At 42.7% G+C, this 23,302-nt stretch overlaps 1 protein-coding gene across 2 annotated transcripts in view; it reads right to left on the bottom strand.

The window, feature by feature from the left end:
* The window catches only part of NDFIP2 (Nedd4 family interacting protein 2), a 197,675-nt gene that overhangs the window by 63,019 nt on the left and 111,354 nt on the right, over nucleotides 1–23,302 (bottom strand). For both annotated transcript variants that reach the window (XM_078657493.1, XM_078657494.1), the window contains one exon: nucleotides 9,259–9,346. In XM_078657493.1, coding sequence (XP_078513619.1) covers nucleotides 9,259–9,346 — 88 coding nt within the window. The remainder of the gene's footprint in view (nucleotides 1–9,258; nucleotides 9,347–23,302) is intronic.

Genomic DNA, 23,302 nt, shown 5'->3' with positions numbered 1-23,302 from the left:
TTGTGAAAGTTATGCATTAGATGATGAAAGTGTATTCTAAGTAAACACTGTTATCAATGTATGTGAGGATGGGGATTGTACAAAATTTCCGTCTTGTGTGATAACTGTTGATGATATCAACTTAGAATTTTTCGTAGACTCATGTGCATGGTATACCATTATTTCTTTGAATGTCTTTCGTGAGAAGTGGCCTGATAGAATGTTGTTCAAACCTGACGTATTTCCTGGTGGTTACACAGGCCAAAAAATTTATCTTATTGGATATTTTAATGTGAATTTACAATTTTTTGACCGACCTACCACTGGGAAAATTTATGTGTCGAGATCTGGATTGTCACTCTTAGGTTGGCTGCATCAACACCAGTTGGAAATGAAAATTGATTCTAGAGCCAATCCTCCAGTGTTTGTTATGCAACCACAGTGTTTGTCAAATATTCACGGTGATAATTCACTACTAGTAGATAGTTTGAGAAAATCATTCCCAAATGTTTTTAGTGGGACCTTGGGACGGTATCAATGTTTTGAACACGTCATCAAGCTGCATGAGAATGTTATTCCTGTTCGACACAGAGCGAGAAATGTCCCATTAACTTATAGGAGCAAATTAAAAGACATGTTGAAGCATTTATGTCAAAAGAATATTATTGAACCGATAGAATCCTCCCCCTGGGTTTCTCCCATTGTGATTTCGATTAAGTCTTCTGGCGAGCTTAGGTTGTGTATTGATCTTCGTAGTGTTAATAGTGCCATTTGGGTGGATTCACATCCTTTACCGAATCTTCACGAAATGGTTTCAACCTTAGCTGGTGCACAAGTCTTTTCTTGTGTTGACCTGGCCAGCGCCTACCATCAGGTTGTACTTGCTGAGGAGTCTAAGAACATCACCGCATTTATAACCCCAGAGGGCCTTTACAGATTTTGTCGTATGCCATTTGGGTTGGCGAGTGCTGCCTCAGTGTTTCAGAGACTTATGAGAGACACCTTGGAGGGGTTAAATGGCGCTGTAGCGTTTCAGGATGACATTTTGGTATACGGGAAGGATGATGTGGAGCATGATAATAATTTGAAATGTGTGATTGCTGCTTTGTCAGAGAAAGGTCTTACCCTCCGCCTTGACAAATGTAAGTTTAGACAAAAAGAAGTAGAATATCTTGGGCATACCATCAGTGGATTGGGGATTAAACCGAAAAGAAATCATGTTGAAAGTATTGTAAATGCTCCCCTACCCTCTTCAAAAGAACAACTTGTGGCATTTTTGGGGCTTATTGAATTATATGCTAAATTCATACCAAATTTTTCTGCAAAGGTTGATCCTTTTAGATGTTTGTTAAAGAGGAATGCTAAATTTGTTTGGACTGATGACATGACGGAAGCTTTTAAGAGTTTGAAAATGTTTGTTGTGAATGCGCCGTGCCTTAAACCTTTTGTAGTTGGTGTGAAATGTGTTGTTATGGTGGATGCCAGTTGTTCTGGTTTGGGTGGTGTCCTTTTGCAGAGAGATAATGAGAAGGAATGGGTTGTTGCTTACGCTTCAAGAGCTCTGAGAGATGCAGAAAAGAATTATTCCGTCACAGAAAGAGAGTTGTTGGCATGTGTTTGGGGAGGTGAACACTTTAGACCTATTTTGTGGGGTACAAGATTTATAATAAAAACTGATCATAAGCCTCTTGTTTTTCTCATGGCTCCTGGTAGAGGCAGGACAATGTCGGCGCGTCTTGCAAGATTAGCTTCAAGATTGCAATCTTTTCAGTGTAAAATTGAGTATGTTCAGGGTAAGGCGAATGTACATGCAGATTGCATGTCAAGACTAGTTTCAGATATGGACAGTCCTGAAGTGGTTATTGAGGATGAGTGTGAGGTTGCTTTTACTATGCGTGATGTTAATCTGGTTTATGGTGAATGGTCATCCTTGCAAGAGGATGCCTGGTTAAAGGAAATTAGTAAAGATTTGGAATTGCGCAATGTCAAGGATTATCTTGTACAGGGTTGGCCGGAACAGAGGAAATTGTCTGGAAATATGATGGTTTTTTTTTAAGGTTCAGGAAGAACTTGCTGTGGAGAATGATTTGGTTCTTAGAGGAGACAAAATTGTTCCGCCTTTTTCTATCAGGAATATTCTTCTTGAGATTGCTAATGAGGGGAATCTGGGGATTTCTTTTACCAGAAGACGATTAAAGGAGTCCTTTTGGTGGCCAGGGATTGATTCTTGTGTGGACCATTTTGTGCGTTCATGTGTTCATTGCTCGAATAGTGATAAAACAGCTGTTGCTTTGCGTCCGGAACCCCATCCTATTGATTTACCTCTTGGTCCTTGGCGTAAACTCGGGTTAGATATCATTGGTCCGTTTAGTTGTTTACACAAACAGGAAGCATTTGGAATTGTACTTATTGATTATTATTCTAAATGGCCGGAGGTCAAGATGGTTAAGGATGTTACTTCTCACCATGTAATAGAGTTTTTGGATGAGATTTTTTGTAGAGAGGGAATTCCTCAAGAGGTCGTGACTGACAATGGCCCACAGTTTGTTAGCAAGGAAATGGAACAATTTTTGGATAAATGTGGTATCGTTCATAGAAGAATTGCAGTTTTCCATCCTGAGGCCAATGGCCAAGTTGAACGGTTCAACCGTGTGATCAAAGAAGCTATTCAACTCTCAATTAAGGGTAATTTGAATTGGAGAAATGCGTTGCAATCTATGCTGTTGGCTTACAGAACCTCACCTAATTCTGTAACTTTGGTTACTCCTTTTGTACTCTTAAGAGGGCGTAAACCTAGTACAAGGTTGGTACCCTGGTGGTTAAAAAAGAATATATGTGGGTCTGAAAAATTTTTGAAAGTGGATTTTGAGGCAGTTCAAGGCAGAGTTGAGTCATATAAGAATAAAATGAAACATGATATGGTTAAGAAGATTGGTTCTACGTCCAGTGGTTCTGTAAAGGTGGGTGATTTTGTTCATATCAAAAGAAAAGAAGGTGTGAGTAAAGGTTTTCCTGTGTGGTCGAATCCTAAAAAAGTAATTGAGGTTTTTAGGAATGCAGTCAGGGTTGATGGTGGTTCAGTTTGGAATTTGGGCAGAATCTCGGTGTTTACTGGGGTTAGTCAAGTTGAGATTGACTGCAATGTTTTTTTGGATGTTGGGGAACAAAATGAAAAGGGGAATTGTATACATGCTGAGTGCAATCCTGGTAACACCAGAATTGTGCGTCCTCACCGTATGCCGGTTAGGTTTAATGATTTTGTGATGAACTAGATTTGCAATGTTATTACTATGATTTATTTATTTATTTATTTATTTTTGTGTGTGTTTTTTTCTGTGTTTTTGGTTAAAGGGGGTTGGTGTGTTGGGTACTATGTATGTAGTATTATGCGAGCTGTCACAAGTGTGCTTGTTGTTTAATAGCTCGTGACAAGCTCGTGTCTATGGGAATGTTGGGAAGTAATGTTGTGGTTCAAATATGTGGAATGTTGGGGAGTAATGTTGTTGGGGGAGTTAGCTTCATTATGATACTGAACTTCGTGATGACTGGATGTGAATACGCCACGTCTTCATCAACACGTTTCTTGCGTGTTTCTTCATCCTTTTGACTTCCCTACAAAAGGGTATGTGTAAGTTATAATGTTAGGATTAAGGGCCCTTAAGTCAACATAAATGCAGACATCCTTAATTGTTTCTAGCATGTACAATTAGTGAAATCCATTTTCGTGCATCAGCCTCTTCGATGACGTTGTCTCACTTTAATGAATCAGAAGAACTTGTAACTCTTTTTGCACACACAAAGGCACCTCTCTGTGTTTCTGTTTCACAGGAACACTTCTACCATTAAGATGAATTTTATGCACAAAATGTTTCAATCTTTGCAAGCCACTTTTGAACATCTTAGAATATAACTTAAAATTCTGTTCTTTCAACCTAAGCTCATCAGTGGACAGTACAGGATCATAGTATAATGGACTTAAGACAATTTATATGAGTCTCTGGTTGCGCAAACGCAGGACACACACTCCTCCTACCAAGATTAATGGCAGAAAAATTGATCTAGTTTCATATTATGATCCAGTAAGTGAAGATCCGAGCCGTCTACAAAAACTAAGATGGGAACTAAAAACTTAACAGGGGCAGATTTTGATAGGGGAAAATTTTAATTACGCCCCAAATTTAAGTTCTGACTAAAAGGTTATTAAAATCAGGTTGTAATGAGACTACTGTTATTGGGGTATCTAAATCCTTGAGCTGGGCGTGGGCTATCAGGGGAAAAAAGAGTGGGTGCCTCGAGCTAAATGAATTATTGTATTAACTGGCTTGATTGATTGAATATTCTTATATATGTTTCTTTCTCTTAATACTTATAAAAAGTCTTGTGATTATACTTGATTTAATCCATTCTTATTGTGGTTTTAAAGTATCTTTGTTATTTATATTTTAAACTGTTTTAATTGACAGTTTTAAGATGAGTTTTTATCTTTGTAGGCCATTGATTATAACTTCCTGTCTTTTATGATGAATAATCGAAATAAAGACTTTTTTTTAATTGAATTGAAATGAATTGAATTGAAGTTCTGACTCTTCAAATCTCCGGTGGCACCACAGGAAAAAAAGAACAGTTAACATTTTTAAAGATCTCTGCCTCCGTTTGGGAGTGAGGGATTTGGAGGAAAGAGAATGAGACAGGGAAGTCATACCTTTTCTACTCGAAGCAGTATAAATCTGCTTTCAGGACAGATTTGTGTTTAGGGTCTCGGACTGTCTCGATCCTGGCAATTTCTCATCAATCCGATGGATCATCGGGGGGGGGGAGTTTTTAAATTGTGTCCCTTTAACCACAAATATTCAGAGGTGGGTGATGGATTAGAGACTGTGGGGAACCAGAAGATCTTGATGTCATCATTTTGGAAATGATTCACTTTTTTTACCACCAATGAGCTTCTTGCCAACATTGATAGTGTGGGTGGCATTTAAATACACCATGCGGGGGTACTGATTTTCTTAAGGGCATACAAGAGAAGAATTGGAGGGAGAAAGAGGATGCAGTACAGAAATAAGTAGATAGGGCTTATCAAGCATTAGGATCAGACAGCTAGGAAGTCGTATAAGAGGCGGTGCAGTGCCAAGGAGAAAATCAGCGATTACTATCTCCAAGAGTCAATGATAGGACCTTCAACACAGGTTTATGAGGAACGGGAATCTACAGGTCTTTTTTTAGCCTGGCAGGCAAAAGACAATACTAATCAAAATCTGATCTATAAAATATGAGACCCACAGCTTGACAATATAATGATGGGTTAGAAAAAATCAAACTCACCTTCCTTGATAAGTACTCTAGCATGTATGAGGATGAACAAGCAGGGAGTCATTCACTGGAACAGCAGGTGGCAGAGTTCCATGAGATGGTGCAACAGCCTGGTTTGACGGAGGAATCTGCCTCTATTTTACTGAGATAAATAATAAAGGTGGAGGTGGAAGACACCATAAAGAGTCTCCCTAATGGAAAAGCCTCAGGGCAGGTAGGTTTGGCCACTTTCCAGTTTGAGGGAATGCTCCCTGATAGTGCAGGGTGAACGGCCAGTCACTGCAGGCAGTAGAGAAGGGAGATGTGTGTGCATCAGGACGCTATCACAAAGATAGCTGGCAGTCCCCCGCCGACGTTCCCCCGGCACTATCAGGGAGCATTCCCTCAAATTGAAAATATATGAAACTACCATTATATATAAAAAAGTTGAGACTGATTGCCTGGGCCCTTACCAAGTTTTCCTCCTTTTGATTTTCTGTGAAGCACACCACCGAATAGGCGGGATATTGCGACCCCTGGATTTCACTTACAGATTAGACGACCGATTCAGGCCCCCAAGTTCAGTGGCCATTTAATTTAATTCATCACAGCCCCAAAGCCACGTTTATGGGATTTTAGTGAATGATGTGACGGTTTCCTGATGAAGGCATTTCTGCCGAAACGCACATAGTGTAATTTCACCGCCAGCTACATAAAATCTAAGCCATTCACATTATGAACTAAATCAAGGTTTAATCAGGTTTCAAGAAATCAATGTTCCTAATTTTCAATGATATGTATCCATGTTTTTTATTGTTTAGCATTTCATGGACAGCATGTACAAATAATTAGTTAATCCAATATATTTACTATTTATTTCATGAATTCTTTATTGTTTAAGACACTGTGTGTGTAAATTATGTACTATGATGTTTACAATTCTACACTTTTAATATTGTATATATAATAATTCATAAATTAAAGATTATTTTGTGATAAAAATATGATTAGCTTTCTCACTCAGTTATTAGACGAACTGCGGTTATATTGTGTATCACATGTGAGTCTAATTATTATATGCCTGCAAATTCATATTCATTGTCTCTTGCTCAAGTGCGTTTCTAAATCACTACATATTTATAGCAATGATAGTAGCACATTCCTTGATGACTTTTTAGTGGAAAGCACCTGCCACTCCAAGGGTTGAGGAGTGGGAAGGGAAAATGCGGAAGGTTAGCTTAAGAGAAGCCTGGTATCATGCGAGAGTTAATTGCCAGGCCCAGTATAGTAGGAAATGGAGGTCATGGGCTCAGGCGTGGTAGGGTCTTAGCAGGAAGCGAGGCTTAGCACAGCCACTTTAAGGGCAAAAGAAGAAAGAGGGTATTTCAAGACTTTGGCTATTAGTGATGTAGGCTTTTTAGAACATAGTGAGGGTTTTTATGGGAACCTAAGTTAGATGGAGGTGACTGGGGCAGTTTTAATATATTTAAGACTGTTAACTGATTACTTGCTTTGTGAGAATTGTTACCAGCCCTAATATACACTGATATGTAAAAAGCAAAAAAAATAACTGCACACAATCCTCAATTAGTGAGGTATATTTTGATTATTTCTTGCTTTTCTTTAAATTTCACTAGATTAAAGAAGAACCCCACACAGTCTATCATCTTACCTTCTAAAGAAACAGCTCTGACATCTGGTTCTCCAGTTTTCAAGTTTTTATTATCTCACAAAGCACCTGGGGCTTCCTTGGTAATGATCGTGAAGAGAGAGCCAGAGTCAGCCATTGTTCTAAATCTAAACCCATGACACTCTAAATACACAACGGTGGTTTATCTGTTAAACAATCCAAATCCGAGGTTTTACACTGCACAACTAAAACCATGTTAACCGTCTTGGATTCATCAGAAACCACTAAGTTGTCATGTACATATGTGGAAACAGAAAAGTGTGCTACTCTTGACCCCATGATACGTTTTCCTTCTTTACAAACTGTTGGACTTGCCCATCTTTGCATGGTCACCCCCAACACTTTGCCTTTGCCCCGCCTGGCTTCTAAACAAGGGGTTTCTTTGCTTTTGAGACTCTGTGCACCATACCACTACTAACCAGTGCTAATGTATTTGTGCCCTTTCCCTAAAACATGTTACAAGTGGCTTACACCCAATTGGCATATGTATTTTTTTTTATAAGTCCCTAGTAAAATGGTACTGAATGTACAGGTACTTCGAGATTACAGGTCTGCAGGAAGTCGCCCAACTCAGTAAATGGAATTAGCCCCTTTGTTTTATTGAGATGTGAACATCCTGCATCACATTTGTGCCCTTGGTGGTTGGAGAATATGAGATCTGTGCGTAAGTTTAACAATTCCGTTGTCGATGAACGTGCAGCGGCTACCAGAGTGCAAGCGGGACAGCTGAAATCTAAGAAAAATTGTGATGGTAAACGCTCTGCCATTCCGCATAATTTTCTATTGGGAGAAACTGTGAGGGGCAAGATTCCCAGTCATGTGAGAAAAGGAAGCTCAAAATGTACCATACCATGAGAATTGTCAAGGTAAACAAAAGTAATGTTATCACCCAAGATGGGAAACGGAGCATAAAACACTTGGCTTAGACAGTGGATGACGATGGCGCAGACGATGGCGATGGAAGCAGACCCGGGATCGAATGTGATGAACTAAGTAATGGGTCAAAGAGTTCTGGAGCGCCTGAGAGTTTAAAATGTGATCCATGTGATTACAAGGTTGCAGAGGTTAATATATATCATCCGTACCAGAAATGCCATTTAAAAAATATGTTGTGGATGAAGCTAAAAGTACTTCTACTGCCCAGCATGTCAAATTTTCTGCAAGAGTCAGAGCTCCTTTTTGAAGAATTGTTAAGGAGTAAATTTCCGTTTGTGCCCGTCTCCTTCTTGAGTTTGTTGCAGATCTTTTAAAAAAAAGAAACATAAAAAAGAAGGAGATGTGTTGCATTGCATATTAATTGCATCTCTATTGTTTCCTTCCTTTTCCTACCTTGTTTTCCTGCTTCTCTTTTCTTCCTGTTATCTTGTGCTGGTGATTTGGTCAGAGAATGTTGAGGGTCGAACGTTATTATGGGTGGAAGTTGGGAGGAGCAGTTGGGATGAGGCTCTCATTCTGTTAAGATGTTATTTACTACACGGACATAGGAGCTTATTTTGCTTACTGCATGATTTGTTTTCCTTTTCACAGCCTCTTAACTAGATACAACTGCTTCAGTCAGGGAGGAAATCTCCCTTACTAATTTCTTCCTGAACTGGCAGAATATTATTCCCTGGTTACCTAGAATGAATTCGTTGAAGAGGATGCATGAAATCCCTGGATGTAGGATCTCGAACTTTATCCAAGCTACCACATCCTAAGCATTTATTATCAGCTACCACATCCTAAGCGTTGTTACTGATAAGAAAGACACAGAGAAGCCATTTCAATTGTAAGGCCTAAAACGTGTTTTCTTTAGGAAGTCAAGATAGGAAAATAATTCCGGATTTATCCAAAAAGGGAGAAGAAAACCACTACAACCCCCCCCTCCACAGCCAAAAGAAAAGAGGAACTAGTTGTGAGGGCTGGTTAGGCCCAGATGGATGTGGTGCTCACATGTGCTCAGGGCACTCACTCCAAAACAAGCGATAGCAGGAGAGGTTCAAAGTCTTAACAGAGCTTTTTGTGGGGGACTACGGTTAATTTTTGACTCAAAATGTCAAACTAAAAAAAAAAACATTTAAAGGAAACATCCTAGCATTATTTTTAAGATAAGTATTTTCTAATCATTATGTATGGTCACAATTCCCAACCAGACTGAAAGGAGGGAAAACACAATGTCATAGAAAAGAACAAAACTGTATGATCCACAACATAAACTGTGTGACACACACCGTACAGGATAATTCTGTCTCGATCATACTCCTTTAATTTCCTGTGAATCTCTATAAAGCATACAAATTTTGCAGATTAACATAACTCACTGAAAAACGCCAGCATAAAGATGCCGTCATTGCCCACTCGAAGCTGGTCTGCGTCACTGAAGTCGTCTCTTGGTGGATATTCTTCATCCTGTACATACACAATAAAACCATTACAAACAGGATAAAGATATTCAAAGCCCCCTCAAGTCATGCTGGTCTATGCCTCTTGCAGCTCACCATATTAAAGAGATGAATTAACAAATATATGCAATATATATATATATATATATATATATATATATATATATATATATATATATATGTGTAATAGGCTGGTACTTTTTTTCGAACATCGTAAAGTCATGCACATCTACTGCACCAAATACAATTTCATATTCTGTAGGGCCAACTACGTATTATAATATAAAGCATAATCCAACAGGTGCAACAGAAAAAACAATGAATTTAGCAACATAAAATCTACAACATACATGCACCAAAGCAGACAAGAACATATTACATTATTTGAAATAATGTGCATATACTGACAACTGACAGTCTCTTCAAGAATAATTTTATTTTAGCATTGTGAAATGTCTTAGGGAGACTCCAATTTCTCATTTTTAAAATTAATATTAATATGTTACACTTCCATCATAAATTATTTGAGGGCCCAGATATGAGAATTTTTTCCCTTTTTCAATATTGCAAGGGTAACAATCTAAATAATCTTACATTTTGTTTAAACTGCTGAATAAAACATTAGTTATTGTGTGCTCAAATGTGTATTATGCCGACTGCCAAAAAGTTATTTGGTAAAGGTATTTAAATACCAATTTATTTACAAGCAGTTTAGTTCTAACGAAGAGGGGCCGTCTTGACTGACTGCCACCTTAGGGTTTGCTTTTGTTCCTGATCAGGGAGAACCTGGCCTGGAAGTTTGAGCTGGACTGTTCGAATTTGAGCAGGGTCGAGAACGATTTGCATATGGCTGGGTCAAACTAAGGTGGGATTGTGTGGAAAAAAAAAAGACGGACTGGGATGCGGCCCGAGTAATTACCAGTGGCTGAGATTAATTCAAGCATTCCATCCATCACTTTTTTGTATACTTCAGTGCAATATTTCAATGACACCACAATAGCTACGGCAGGTAGATCACCTACAGTGGCAAGTGAATTTTCAGCAGGGAACATATACTGTATAAGGGACAGAGGACTATAGGCATGCTAAAGATAGACGTGGCGAAGTGGGTAAACCTGGACAAGCATTTGGTGTTGGGGGCGGGGGGGGTCTGCCCACTGCGAGAGTCGGCCATTTTATGCAGGCAGGATAAATTATGACTGCAGCAACGCTCACACGCAACACAGTAAAAACAAAAAACAAAATGTAACCAGCAATACGCGAAGTTTTAATGGAAAAAGCGCAATATGTTGCAGTGAGATATGCTCATATTCAGGAGAGAAAGCTAGCAGATGGTCATGTTGTAAAGTAGTATTCATAATATGTTATATCTGGTTTATGGTATTATGCATCTTTCCTGACTCTCTGCCCTGGCTGCTCAGCCAGTGTGAATGTGCTGTGTGGAATGTTGGTGTGCATGGTGATGTAATGGAACGTGAGGTTGCCTGTGATGTGTGTGTCAGTTGGAGTATGGGCTGAGCAGCAGGGAGGTTGCTCCTGGTGGGGGCAACTACATAACCTACTACAGGAGCATCTTAACTACCAAGATTAATAAAACCTTCATCTATAACCTAACCTCGGCTACTGAATTTCCTCCTTTCACCACACATATTACTAGAAAAAGAAGGAAAAAACGCAATGTAGGTTTTACATTAAACGGGTTGGGAAGAAATAATCTGTGATATACACCCTTTCACTAAGAAACAGTTTATTAAACTGTGATACACACACACAAGGGGTGTGAAATGTGGCTCTGTGATAGTTCTTACTATCGCAAGTATTTCCGGGTCACATACAAATTTGCTAAAACACCAGGTGCAGCCAAATACAGCGGCAGCATGGTTGAGTCTCCTTCCTATGGGAGCACAGTCTGCACACTGGTGCTGTTGCATGTTCGTTCTAACTGGCAACACAATATTAATGATATTGACAGCATGCTGTTGCCGCGTGCACACCACTTCATTGTGCAGCACAACTGAAATAAGAAAAACATTTCATTTAAAATGAAGAAAAATATGCAAGTGCTCTACAACACTTGTTACGTGTTATTTTAAAAGAGGTATTTTTTAAGTTGAATTTTGCAAACAAAACAAAAAACAACATACCTTTCTTTAACCTGATAGCTGCTGCCGTTGGCCGCTGAACGTTCGGAGCACTACCTGGCTGGTGCTGCGAACGTTCAACAGCCGACGCGGCCCCGCCCACTCTTTGGAACGCCCAGCACTGCGCCGAAATAATGGCCGCAGCTAAGGCGTTAAAAATAACACCAACAAAAATAATGTATGTACTCATTTAGGTCATACTTCAAGTACGAATTTGAGTATAATGTGAAATGTGTTGCATTTTAGGGGACCAGGAGACTTATTTTCAAGATTGTTTCTGCATAAACCAAATATTCTGGCATTCACTTCATAGTTCCCGACACATGCTAAAAACAATGCATCTCAAACATTACAATAAATTGACTTCTGTGGACCCCCACTGAATCATTACTGAAAATCTGGGACCCCCTCTGAATCATTACTAGAAACCAGGGACTTCAGCCTGAGCATTATTGGTAATTTGAACTGCAAAACAATACAGGCAAAATACAGAAACAAGCATTCATCTAACAAATACATATATGATTAAATATTTTGAAAAAAATTCACAAAAAATGTTTTTTAAAAATTTTAACGGAAAGTTTTGAGCTTTTTAAAATTCAATCACGACTACTGATCATTCATACTACATTTTGTTTGATACACTTGCTCTACTCCCACAAATCAGTCCGAGGATGCTAACTTAATTTATGGCCTCCAGTTTGAAACTCCTTCACATTTACAGTATGTTTTAAACTTTTTAACTTTATGCTTTGTTTCTATATTTATATACCCTTTTTTTTTTAATCAGTTAATATTATTTCATTTTCTATGCAGTCGCGGACCAGACCCCCTGAGTAGTTTTCGTGGATCCCTAGAGGTCTCTGGACCACAGGTTAAGAACCACTGGTCTAGGTGAGCAAGCCACGTTTTCTAAACGGCTACTACGTTCACCAAATTTGACCCAGCCAGCTACTTCTGCAAACGAAAAACCATGCCCTTCCTGAACGGCAATGCAAGTGCTCTCTGGGAGGTGAGCGATACACCAAATAGCTAATAGCGGGAGGTAAGAGATGTTCTACACGTCTAAAGCTCACTGGATCTTTTTGAAAATTTGTGACAAAAGCTGTGGAGCAGTGGCGGCTCGCGTAGGGCGTGCTGCGGTGAGTCGGGGGAGGGGCTGGGTGGGAGAGTAGTAGTCTCCGACATTCAACAGAATGGAGAAACGTATTAATTACTTTCCTCCGTTCCGTCCTAGTTTACTACCCCCGAAACCAGCCACTCCCCCGCCCGCCCCGCCTCGCCGCAGCACGCCCTATGGGAGCCGCCACTACTGTGGAGGGCAGCATCGAAATAAGAGTACAAAGCTGTAGTGTGTTAGAATTTGCATATTTAAGGCTACAAACTCAATTGGCATAAAAAGCGTTTTGACAAAATAAGTAAGCTGGATTTTAGCCTGTTTACGTTGAGACACTTGTGGCTAGCGAATGTGTAGCAGCTCGATAAAAATTGTGGTAGCAGCTTTGTTCATCAGACAGTGTGGCCATTTGCCCATATTTACAAAAGACCTTCTAGGGGAATGCAATCGATGATAACCAGGAATTTGGTAGTCACAAACCTTCACCTTTTTTGGCATGGCACCACCAGATAAAGAATACAAATATATTACTTTGAAACTTATTAATGAATGATGCATTTTTAAATCCATGTTGGTCCAAAGTTCTAAATCTTAATGCAGAAAACCATAAGTGCAATAAAAATCTTTAGTAAAAGCAATCTAACAGATTTATCATCAATCTTTCAGAAAGAGAACCAAGCCACTTTGTCAAAAATATAAGTACATGAAAAACCAGAAGGATGAGAGCTTGTTCTAGGAGCGGATTTTGATCAGTAATGCTAGAAGTGCTGTTCTTCTCCCCACCAACAGTTTCAACAATCAAGGCGGCTGGGAACAGGAGAAAAATGCCGGTGAGAATAATATATCTTACTCTGGCCAGAACTGCACTACTCTACACAGACAGGAAGAACAAAGTGAAGAACTGCAAGAAGGTAGGATGCAGATAAGACTAGATAGCTGTTCAGAACTGAGAGGGCAAATAATTTTAAATTTTAGTATGGGGCTATACTTCAGAAGTCTCAAACATAGCAGAACAAAGAAGTGGAAAAGGATAACTTTTCAACTCAAAGCATTACATTTGATCAAGGACACATTTCGCGTTGTCAAGATTAGAATCAACATACTGATAAGAAACCCTACAAAGACGGTCCTGTGACAGAGTGTCGGGAGGAGGAGCAGGAGAACCCATACGGAACGGAGAAAACGCGGACTTCCTGGTTGCCACCACTAAAGAAGCAGGAAGTGAGTGGCGGCGCTCTAGCGTTCAAGCAGCTGGAAGGGGAGGATTCGCATCTGAAAGTGGAAGAGAAAGAAGTGAAAGCAGGGATAAGAAGAGGAAGTGGAGAACGGACGGTGTGCAGTGAACGCGAGGAGAAAGCGGAGCACCTGGAGGAGACCGGAGCAGGAAGGCGAGTCGAGGACCAAGTGGAGGAGGTCTGAAGAGTGGAGAGCGAGGACGGAATGGAGGAGGTCTGAAGAGTGGAGAGCGAGGACGGAGTGAAGGAGGTCCGAAGAGTGGAGAGTGAAGAGGACGGAGTAGAGAGACGACGCGAGAGGGAGCGGGAAGGCGTAAGCAAGGAGGAAAATATTCACATGGACATATTATTCTTTAGTTTTTCATTTATTTTCATTTTCATACTTCAAAATTGGAAAGACATTTTTTGACATTTTTTTGGTATTTTTAAACATAAAGCAAAGATTTTTGATTCAGTGCGAGATACTCAATATTAACAATGATAAATTTATTTTGAACCCCACATAAAAACTCCACAGTACTATCAATCTCTCTAACTATCACTCAATATACCTCATTCATTCCAATTCCACAATACTCATACCAATAACACAGTACAATAAAATACATCAACAAAAGACATCAGTACATCTGAGAATCCCATATAATCATTAATGGATGAGTTATCACGTATTTCCCTTGGTAGGTTCTGTATAGTGTATAACTCCTTCTTTTAGTTCTCGTTCCTTCTTTGTTTCTTAGTACAGGGGTCCCAGATGCATAGGGCCTACGTACGTTTCGGTGACCTATTTATTTATCATCACCTTCATCAGGGCCAGACATATACATAAACATACAAATATTAAAATGAGGGGGTTCTTCACATCGGAAATGAAAAATATAATATACTGCATATTAGTTCGACAGTATACAGTGTACGTTGCATTCTGTTTCTCAAAGCCAGGTTATGTGCTTCTATTTCATTTAAAAATTGCTGTGTAGGATACATGGCCCACCTAGTGGTGCCTGTATCAAAAGCAGAAAAAGAATACTTTTAGTGACCTGAGAACCGAACGTTCCCAAAAAAGGTTCCTAACTTGTGGCAGAATTAAAGAAATAGAGATAGTGATAGTTATGAAACCAAGTGGTTAATATAGAGTTAGAAGGAACAAGTTAGAGAGGTATCTCGCCATTGTGTCTCAATTAAAGAAGATACACTCTTGTGTCAATACCACCACCTGATCGGGTCATACTTGAATGTACCTACTTATAGAGACAAAGAACCGCTTGGCAAGATGCAATTTCCTATTTTGCTTTCGGATTTTAGTTTGTGCTGCTGGAACTAGGAAAAGGATATTAAATAGAATTAGACTATCACTACTGCTAGTTTTATTCTAACGGAGTAACTAATAAATAAGAAATAATTATACCTTATCGCCGTTATCTGACACAATCACAGTGTTAATTTAAAGGGTTGCTTAGGTCTGTTCAAATATAGACGGAGAGCTGAGTAGGTCTATTATGCCATTTATCTTTAAAAGGCTGAGTCCTAAGGAAAGATAAATATATCCCGTATAAGAGTCGTTATATACAATGGGTATTGTGATGGTTGTTACACTCTAATGGTGAGGGTCATATTAAAAAGGTAGACCTATCTTACCTTAGAGGTCTAGTCACCAGTTGTTAATAATGATTATCTTTCTTCTTTTATCTTTCTTCTTTTATTCGTTGTATATCTGGAGTCAGCTCTATTTAACTTGCATTATCCTATTTAGGACAAAACCAGGATGGAATGTTGGTAAAATTCACCCAAGGTCCGCATAAATGCCTAAACGTGCACATAGCATATATTTCAATAATTCTAATACTATTAATAAGTATAAGCTATCCTGGTTTTGTCCTAAATAGGATAATGCAAGTTAAATAGAGCTGACTCCAGATATACAACGAATAAAAGAAGAAAGATAAAAGAAGAAAGATAATCAGTATTAACAACTGGTGACTAGACCTCTAAGGTAAGATAGGTCTTCCTTTATAATATGACCCTCACCATTAGAGTGTAACAACCATCACAAAACCCATTGTATGTAACGACTCTTATACGGGATATATTTATCTTTCCTTAGGACTCAGCCTTTTAAAGATAAATGGCATAATAGACCTACTCAGCTCTCCGTCTATACTTGATAGTACTGTGGAGTTTTTATGTGGGGTTCAAAATAAATGTATCATTGTTAATATTGAGTATCTAGCACTGAATCAAGAATCTTTGCTTTATGTTTAAAAATACCAAAAAAATGTCAAAAAATGTCGTTCCAATTTTGAAGTATGAAAATGAAAATAAATGAAAAACTAAAAAATAATATGCCCATGTGAATATTTTCTATCATGGTTGCATTTCTGTGAAATGTTTAGATTAACTCCACTTTGAAGGATTAACAGGTCAGATTAGAGGTTTTGCACGTGTATCTGTTGTTTATTTCTCCCCCTCGAGACCTATAAAGTATATTTGGGAGTACCCTCATTAATAACTTTTGTAAGCAAGGAGGAAAAGCAGAGGGCGAGACAAGACAGTGTTCTATAAACCGCTTCCATACCCGGTGGGCTGAAGGAGGGAGAAGACGCCACGGGTCCCTCCGCTGCGGTCCGAGAGGCGGGCCGTAGCCCAAGGCAAGAACCGTTACAGGGGGCGTTTTGGTGGGGTGTGTGGGGAGGTGGGAGGTAGTGCTTTATTGGGAAGGCAGGAGGACGGGCACGTCAGGAGGTGCCACACCTAAAAGAAACCACACGACCCCTCTCTTTCACAGAGTACGGTGACGGTAGCACTTCATTTTGTATGAAACGGAGCGTATATACTAATTCCCGGTCCCCCCCTTCTTATCTTCCCTTCTGAGGCCCAGAGACCCCAGGATCCATAAGAGAGGCCAAACGGAAGACACAGTCAATCCAAAGACTTCGTGGACCAGACCAAACAACCCTACGCCCTGCATCATAAGACCCTGTTCTGGACTTTCCTATACAATAAAGTACTCCTACAAAATAATACACCTTGGCCTTGTGCTCTGTACCCCACAACCCCTCACAAATTTGGTGTCAGAAGTGGGATCCAGCAGTGACGACATGTCACAGCCCGTGCCTATCCACCAACCAGCGTATCCTTCGATGGTTTGTGTCCCTGCAACCATTTTCGTTTCAGACTCTGCATGTTCCCGTTCCAAACAGATCTGTGCAGACTATTTGTCCCAACATCCCTACCCTAAGTGGCCACCCGTCCGTTCTTACGGGGGGAGATGTGTGGGGAGGAGGAGCAGGAGAACCCATACGGAACGGAGAAAACGCAGACTTCCTGGTTGCCACCACTAAAGAAGCAGGAAGTGAGTGGCGGCGCTCTAGCGTTCAAGCAGCTGGAAGAGGAGGAGTCGCATCTGAAAGCGGAAGAGAAAGAAGTGAAAGCGGGGATAAGAAGAGGAAGTGGAGAACGGACGCTGTGCAGTGAACGCGAGGAGAAAGCGGAGCACCTGGAGGAGACCGGAGCGGGAAGGCGAGTCGAGGACGGAGTGGAGGAGGTCCGAAGAGTGGAGAGCGAGGACGGAGTGGAGGAGGTCTGAAGAGTGGAGAGCGAGGACGGAGTGGAGGAGGTCCGAAGAGTGGAGAGCGAAGAGGACGGAGTAGAGAGACGACGCGAGAAGGAGCGGGAAGGCGTAAGCAAGGAGGAAAAGCAGAGGGCGAGCCAAGACTATACACCGCTTCCATACCCGGTGGGCTGAAGGAGGGAGAAAACGCCACGGGTCCCTACGCTGCGGTCCGAGAGGCGGGCCGTGGCCCAAGGCAAGTACCGTTACAGGGGGCGTTTTGGTGGGGTGTGTGGGGAGGTGGGAGGTAGTGCTTCATTGGGGAGGTGGGAGGACGGGCACGTCAGGAGGTTCCACACCTAAAAGAAACCACACGACCCCCCTCTTTCACAGAGTATGGTGACGGTAGCACTTCATTTTGTATGAAACGGAGCGTATATACTAATTCCCGGTCCCCCCTTCTTATCTTCCCTTCTGAGGCCCAGAGACCCCAGGATCCATAAGAGAGGCCAAACGGAAGACACAGTCAATCCAAAGACTTCGTGGACCAGACCAAACAACCCTACGCCCTGCATCATAAGACCCTGTTCTGGACTTTCCTATACAATAAAGTACTCCTACAAAATAATACACCTTGGCCTTGTGCTCTGTACCCCACAACCCCTCACAAATTTGGTGTCAGAAGTGGGATCCAGCAGTGACGACATGTCACAGCCCGTGCCTATCCCGGTGGAAAACGTTATCAACCAGCTAGCGGAGGGTCAAAGGCACCTTCAGATAATTTTTTTAACAACAGCTGCAAACAGCCAAAACAGAGAGGGAGGCCCTACAGGACGCACTAAAAGAGCAGGCCACCCTCCTTACCGCGAACCAACAGATACAGGACACTGCCATTCTGCGTCTTACTGATACCATAGCCAACACTAGAATCCATCCCAATGTACCAAGTTCGGTGTTACAAAAGTTCCAAGAAGGTGACGACCCGGATTATTTTTTCACCAACTTTGAACGGGTCGCCACTACAGCTACCTGGCCCAGAGAAAGAGGGAGCCAATACATAGCTCCCCTCCTTTCTGGCAAGTTACAGGCCGCCTATCAGGCTGCAAATCCTGCTGGTAGAACGCCCTACGATGACATAAAAAAGGCCATACTCAAGAGACTTGGTTGCGATCAAGAGTATTACAGGGCCAAGTTCAGGAAAGAACGATGGAACCCTGGGGACAACCCCCGGGCTTTGTACTATCGGATACGTGATTTAGGCACCCGGTGGCTGGCTCCCCATGAGACCAACATAGACGACCTGACCGCTAAGGTCTATTTAGAGCAGTTTTTGGATGCCTTACCACCCACCACACGCTCCTGGATTAAACAACATCCCAACCTCACCCCCGTGGTAGCAGTAGACTTGGCCTGCGCTTATCATAGGGCATCCGAATTCCGAGCTGGCATAACCAGAACACCTGTACCCATCCCCAGACCAGCAAATCCCAGGCCACAGAGTAGAGTCGAGCCCCCTTCCTTCCCCGTGTTCCTTTCGGCCAATAACACCCATACCTGGTCCAACCACCCAAGGACCCCAATGCTACCACTGCTCCAAATGGGGTCATAAAGCCCGACAGTGCCCACATAGACTGCCGCCAGCGGAACCAATGGAGCGAGGATACACCAAGGGGGGCGTATATGTAACGGGCAAAGGACATCACCAGTATAAAAGAGAGGTGCTTCTAAACAGAAAGAAACAGCAGGCATTATTGGACACAGGTTGTCATGTGTCCGTCGTAGACAATACCTTAGTTGCCCCACAACAATTACAAGAAAACGAGACGGTGAATGTAACCTGTGTTCATGGCAACACCGTGGGGTATCCGTTAGGTGAAGTGTTACTGGATGTTTCTAATGACCCTCAGTTGCGAAGAGTGGGTGTGATACCCTCTTTACCAGAGGCTATCAATATAGGGACGGATCACCCCCGATTCGATCAATATATCGACGAAACTAAGAAGGGCTCAACAACCTATTGGAGGGAAGCCCCTTTTAGAGACAGTGAGGTGGAAGGGATTGTGGGGAAGGACCAAAGAAGTAAGAATGAAAAGCGGAGAGGCAAAGCCCTGTTTTCACAAACAACACGACAGTCACATGTATTTCCTGTGTCCCTTTCAGACGAGGTAGAACCTGCCCTAACTTCCGGTTAGCCCAGATGGACGACAACACCTTACTCCATGCATGGGAACAAGCTCAAGAACAGGACAATGACAAGGTAGGACCCTATTTCTTTGTGCAACGCGGGTTGCTGTATAGAGCCACAAAAAAGGGTGACACAATAACCACCCAGCTCCTGGTACCCCTGTCCTTTCGTAGCCATGTATTGGAACTAGCCCATAATTACACCGGGGGGGGGGCATTATGGGAAAGAACAGACCCCCACATACTTGTTGAACAGATTCTATTGGTCAGGCGTCTACAAAGACGTTGCAAAATATTGTACGGCATGTACACGATGCCAGTACTCCAATTCCGCTGGAATAAAAAGGGACCCCTTATACCCCCTTCCCATAATCGATGTGCCATTCAAGCGTGTGGGCATGGACCTAGTGGGCCTCCTCACTCCCTCGGCTAGAGGTCATAAATATTTGTTGGTGGTTGTCGACTACGCCAGTAGATACCCTGAAGCGTTTCCCCTTACCTCCATGACTACCCCTGTGATAGCTAGAGCCATGATCACCTTGTTTTCACGAGTAGGATTTCCCGAGGAAATCCTCACAGATCAGAGGACCCCCTTTATGTCTCGCTTGATGGCACAAATATGTTGGATCTTGGGTATTAGACAAATACGAACATCTGTCTATCATCCCCAAACAGATGGCCTTGTGGAGCGATATAATAAGAGCATTAAGAACATGCTCCGCAAGGTCATCACAGATACAGGAAGGAACTGGGATCAGCAGCTGCCCCTCATACTGTTTGCCATAAGAACCCATGAGCAAAAATCCACAGGATATTCTCCATTCGAGATCCTCTTTGGTAGAAAACCCCGAACCCTGCTGGATATGGCTGCAGAAGAGTGGGAGGAGGAAGAGGAGGAGGGAAAACCTCTCCAACAATATGCGGCAGACTTGAAAAATGCCATTACACGTATATGGGGATTGGTCCATGACCATATGGAGACAGCCCAAATCGCTCAAAAACGGCTCTATGACCGTAACTGCCAGCTTAGAACATTCCAGCCAGGGGACAAAGTGCTTTTGCTCCTCCCCTCCTCTGACAACAAGCTGTTGTCGAAATGGCAAGGGCCTTAAATTATCGAAAGAAAAGTGTCCCCTGTCACCTATAGCATACTCCAACCCCTTCATCCAGGTGGAAAACAAATATATCATGTCAACCACCTTAAAAAATGGATAGAACCCCCGGAGTCTAAGGGTGAGGGTCAGTCTTCCCTTCTGGTAAATATCCAAAAACCCTTGAGCATTCCCGTAATCCCCACGGAGGCATCACAAGCCAAGGAAGCCCCCACAGGTGATATCATTACTCCCTCCCAACGAGCCCAGTTAAAGGCTACCCTCGCCTATTTTCCTGGTCTCTTTTCCTCTACTCCTGGACTGACTTTGTTAGTACAACACGATATCGCGGTCTTGAACAACATAATCATCAAGCAGAAACCATATTGCATACCTGAGGCCAGGAGGGAGGCCATGGAAAAAGAGGTATCCACCATGTTACGAGCTAACATTATAGAGCCCTCTACCAGTAACTGGTGCTCACCAGTTGTAATTGTACCGAAGCCAGACGGAAGCCTTCGCTTCTGTATTGATTCTAGACAGGTAAATAATGTTACCAAGTTTGACTCCTACCCGATGCCGCGGGTCGATGAGCTTTTAGAGAAACTAGAGGCTGCCACCTACCTGACAACCCTGGACCTTACGAAAGGGTACTGGCAGATCCCCTTAGCACCTCAGGCAAAAGAAAAAACGGCCTTTTCAACCTCCTCTGGCCTCTACCATTTCTGCGTGCCCTTTGGCCTGCACGGGGCCCCCGCAACATTTCAGAGGCTCATGGACCGGCTCCTTCAGCCTCACCAGAAATATGCAGCGGCTTATATCGACGATATCGTGATATTTAGCACTACCTGGGAAGACCATCTAAGACATCTCGTTGAGGTGTTTTCGGCTATCCAAAACGCAGGGCTTAGAATCAATCCAAAAAAAATCAATGCTAGCGACAGACTCCATACATTACTTAGCATACACTATTCAGGGAGGACACAAAAAACCCCAGATGAGTAAGATAGAGGCAGTGAAGGCGATCCCTAGTCCTACAACAAAGAAAGAGGTCAGATCCTTCTTAGGGTTCATAGGCTATTACAGGCGCTTCATCCCACATTTCTCCACCCTGGCAGGCCCTCTTACCAACCTCCTAGCCAATACTCAACGGACCCAGATCAAAACATGGGGACAACAACATGAAGAGAGCTTTCAAACCCTCAAAGCCACGATCTGCTCAGGCCCCATCCTACGTTGCCCAAACTTTCAAAAACCTTTTGTCCTACAGACCGACCCATCAGGAATAGGTCTAGGTGCCGTCCTTCAACAACCCAACCCGAGCGGACAGCTGATACCTATCCTGTTTATAAGCAGAAAATTGTTCCCCAGGGAGATCCATTACTCCACAATTGAAAAAGAGTGCCTAGCGATCAAATGGGCAATCGAAGCCCTACAGTACTACCTCTTAGGGCGTGTCGTTCACTTTACTGACGGACCATGCCCCTCTGACATGGCTAGCACGAAACAAGGACACCAACCAGCGTATCCTTCGATGGTTTGTGTCCCTGCAACCATTTTCGTTTCAGACTCTGCATGTTCCCGGTTCCAAACAGATCTGTGCAGACTATTTGTCCCAACATCCCTACCCTAAGTGGCCACCCGTCCGTTCTTACGGGGGGAGATGTGTGGGGAGGAGGAGCAGGAGAACCCATACGGAACGGAGAAAACGCGGACTTCCTGGTTGCCACCACTAAAGAAGCAGGAAGTGAGTGGCGGCGCTCTAGCGTTCAAGCAGTTGGAAGAGGAGGAGTCGCATCTGAAAGCGGAAGAGAAAGAAGTGAAAGCGGGGATAAGAAGAGGAAGTGGAGAACGGACGGTGTGCAGTGAACGCGAGGAGAAAGCGGAGCACCTGGAGGAGACCGGAGCGGGAAGGCGAGTCGAGGACGGAGTGGAGGAGGTCCGAAGAGTGGAGAGCGAGGACGGAGTGGAGGAGGTCTGAAGAGTGGAGAGCGAGGACGGAGTGGAGGAGGTCCGAAGAGTGGAGAGCGAAGAGGACGGAGTAGAGAGACGACGCGAGAAGGAGCGGGAAGGCGTAAGCAAGGAGGAAAAGCAGAGGGCGAGCCAAGACTATACACCGCTTCCATACCCGGTGGGCTGGAGGGGGGAGAAAACGCCACGGGTCCCTACGCTGCGGTCCGAGAGGCGGGCCGTGGCCCAAGGCAAGTACCGTTACAGGGGGCGTTTTGGTGGGGTGTGTGGGGAGGTGGGAGGTAGTGCTTCATTGGGGAGGTGGGAGGACGGGCACGTCAGGAGGTGCCACACCTAAAAGAAACCACACGACCCCCCTCTTTCACAGAGTATGGTGACGGTAGCACTTCATTTTCTATGAAACAGAGCGTATATACTAATTCCCGGTCCCCCCTTCTTATCTTCCCTTCTGAGGCCCAGAGACCCCGGGATCCATAAGAGAGGCCAAACGGAAGACACAGTCAATCCAAAGACTTCGTGGACCAGACCAAACAACCCTACGCCCTGCATCATAAGACCCTGTTCTGGACTTTCCTATACAATAAAGTACTCCTACAAAATAATACACCTTGGCCTTGTGCTCTGTACCCCACAACCCCTCACACAGAGTAAGCTGTAAATGTAATTTTATTAGT

Source organism: Lissotriton helveticus, chromosome 8 (genome assembly GCF_964261635.1).
Source record: "Lissotriton helveticus chromosome 8, aLisHel1.1, whole genome shotgun sequence".
Lineage (NCBI taxonomy): Eukaryota > Metazoa > Chordata > Amphibia > Caudata > Salamandridae > Lissotriton > Lissotriton helveticus.
Note: the sequence above shows the minus strand (reverse complement) of the source record. Positions and strands in the feature narration are given on the sequence as shown.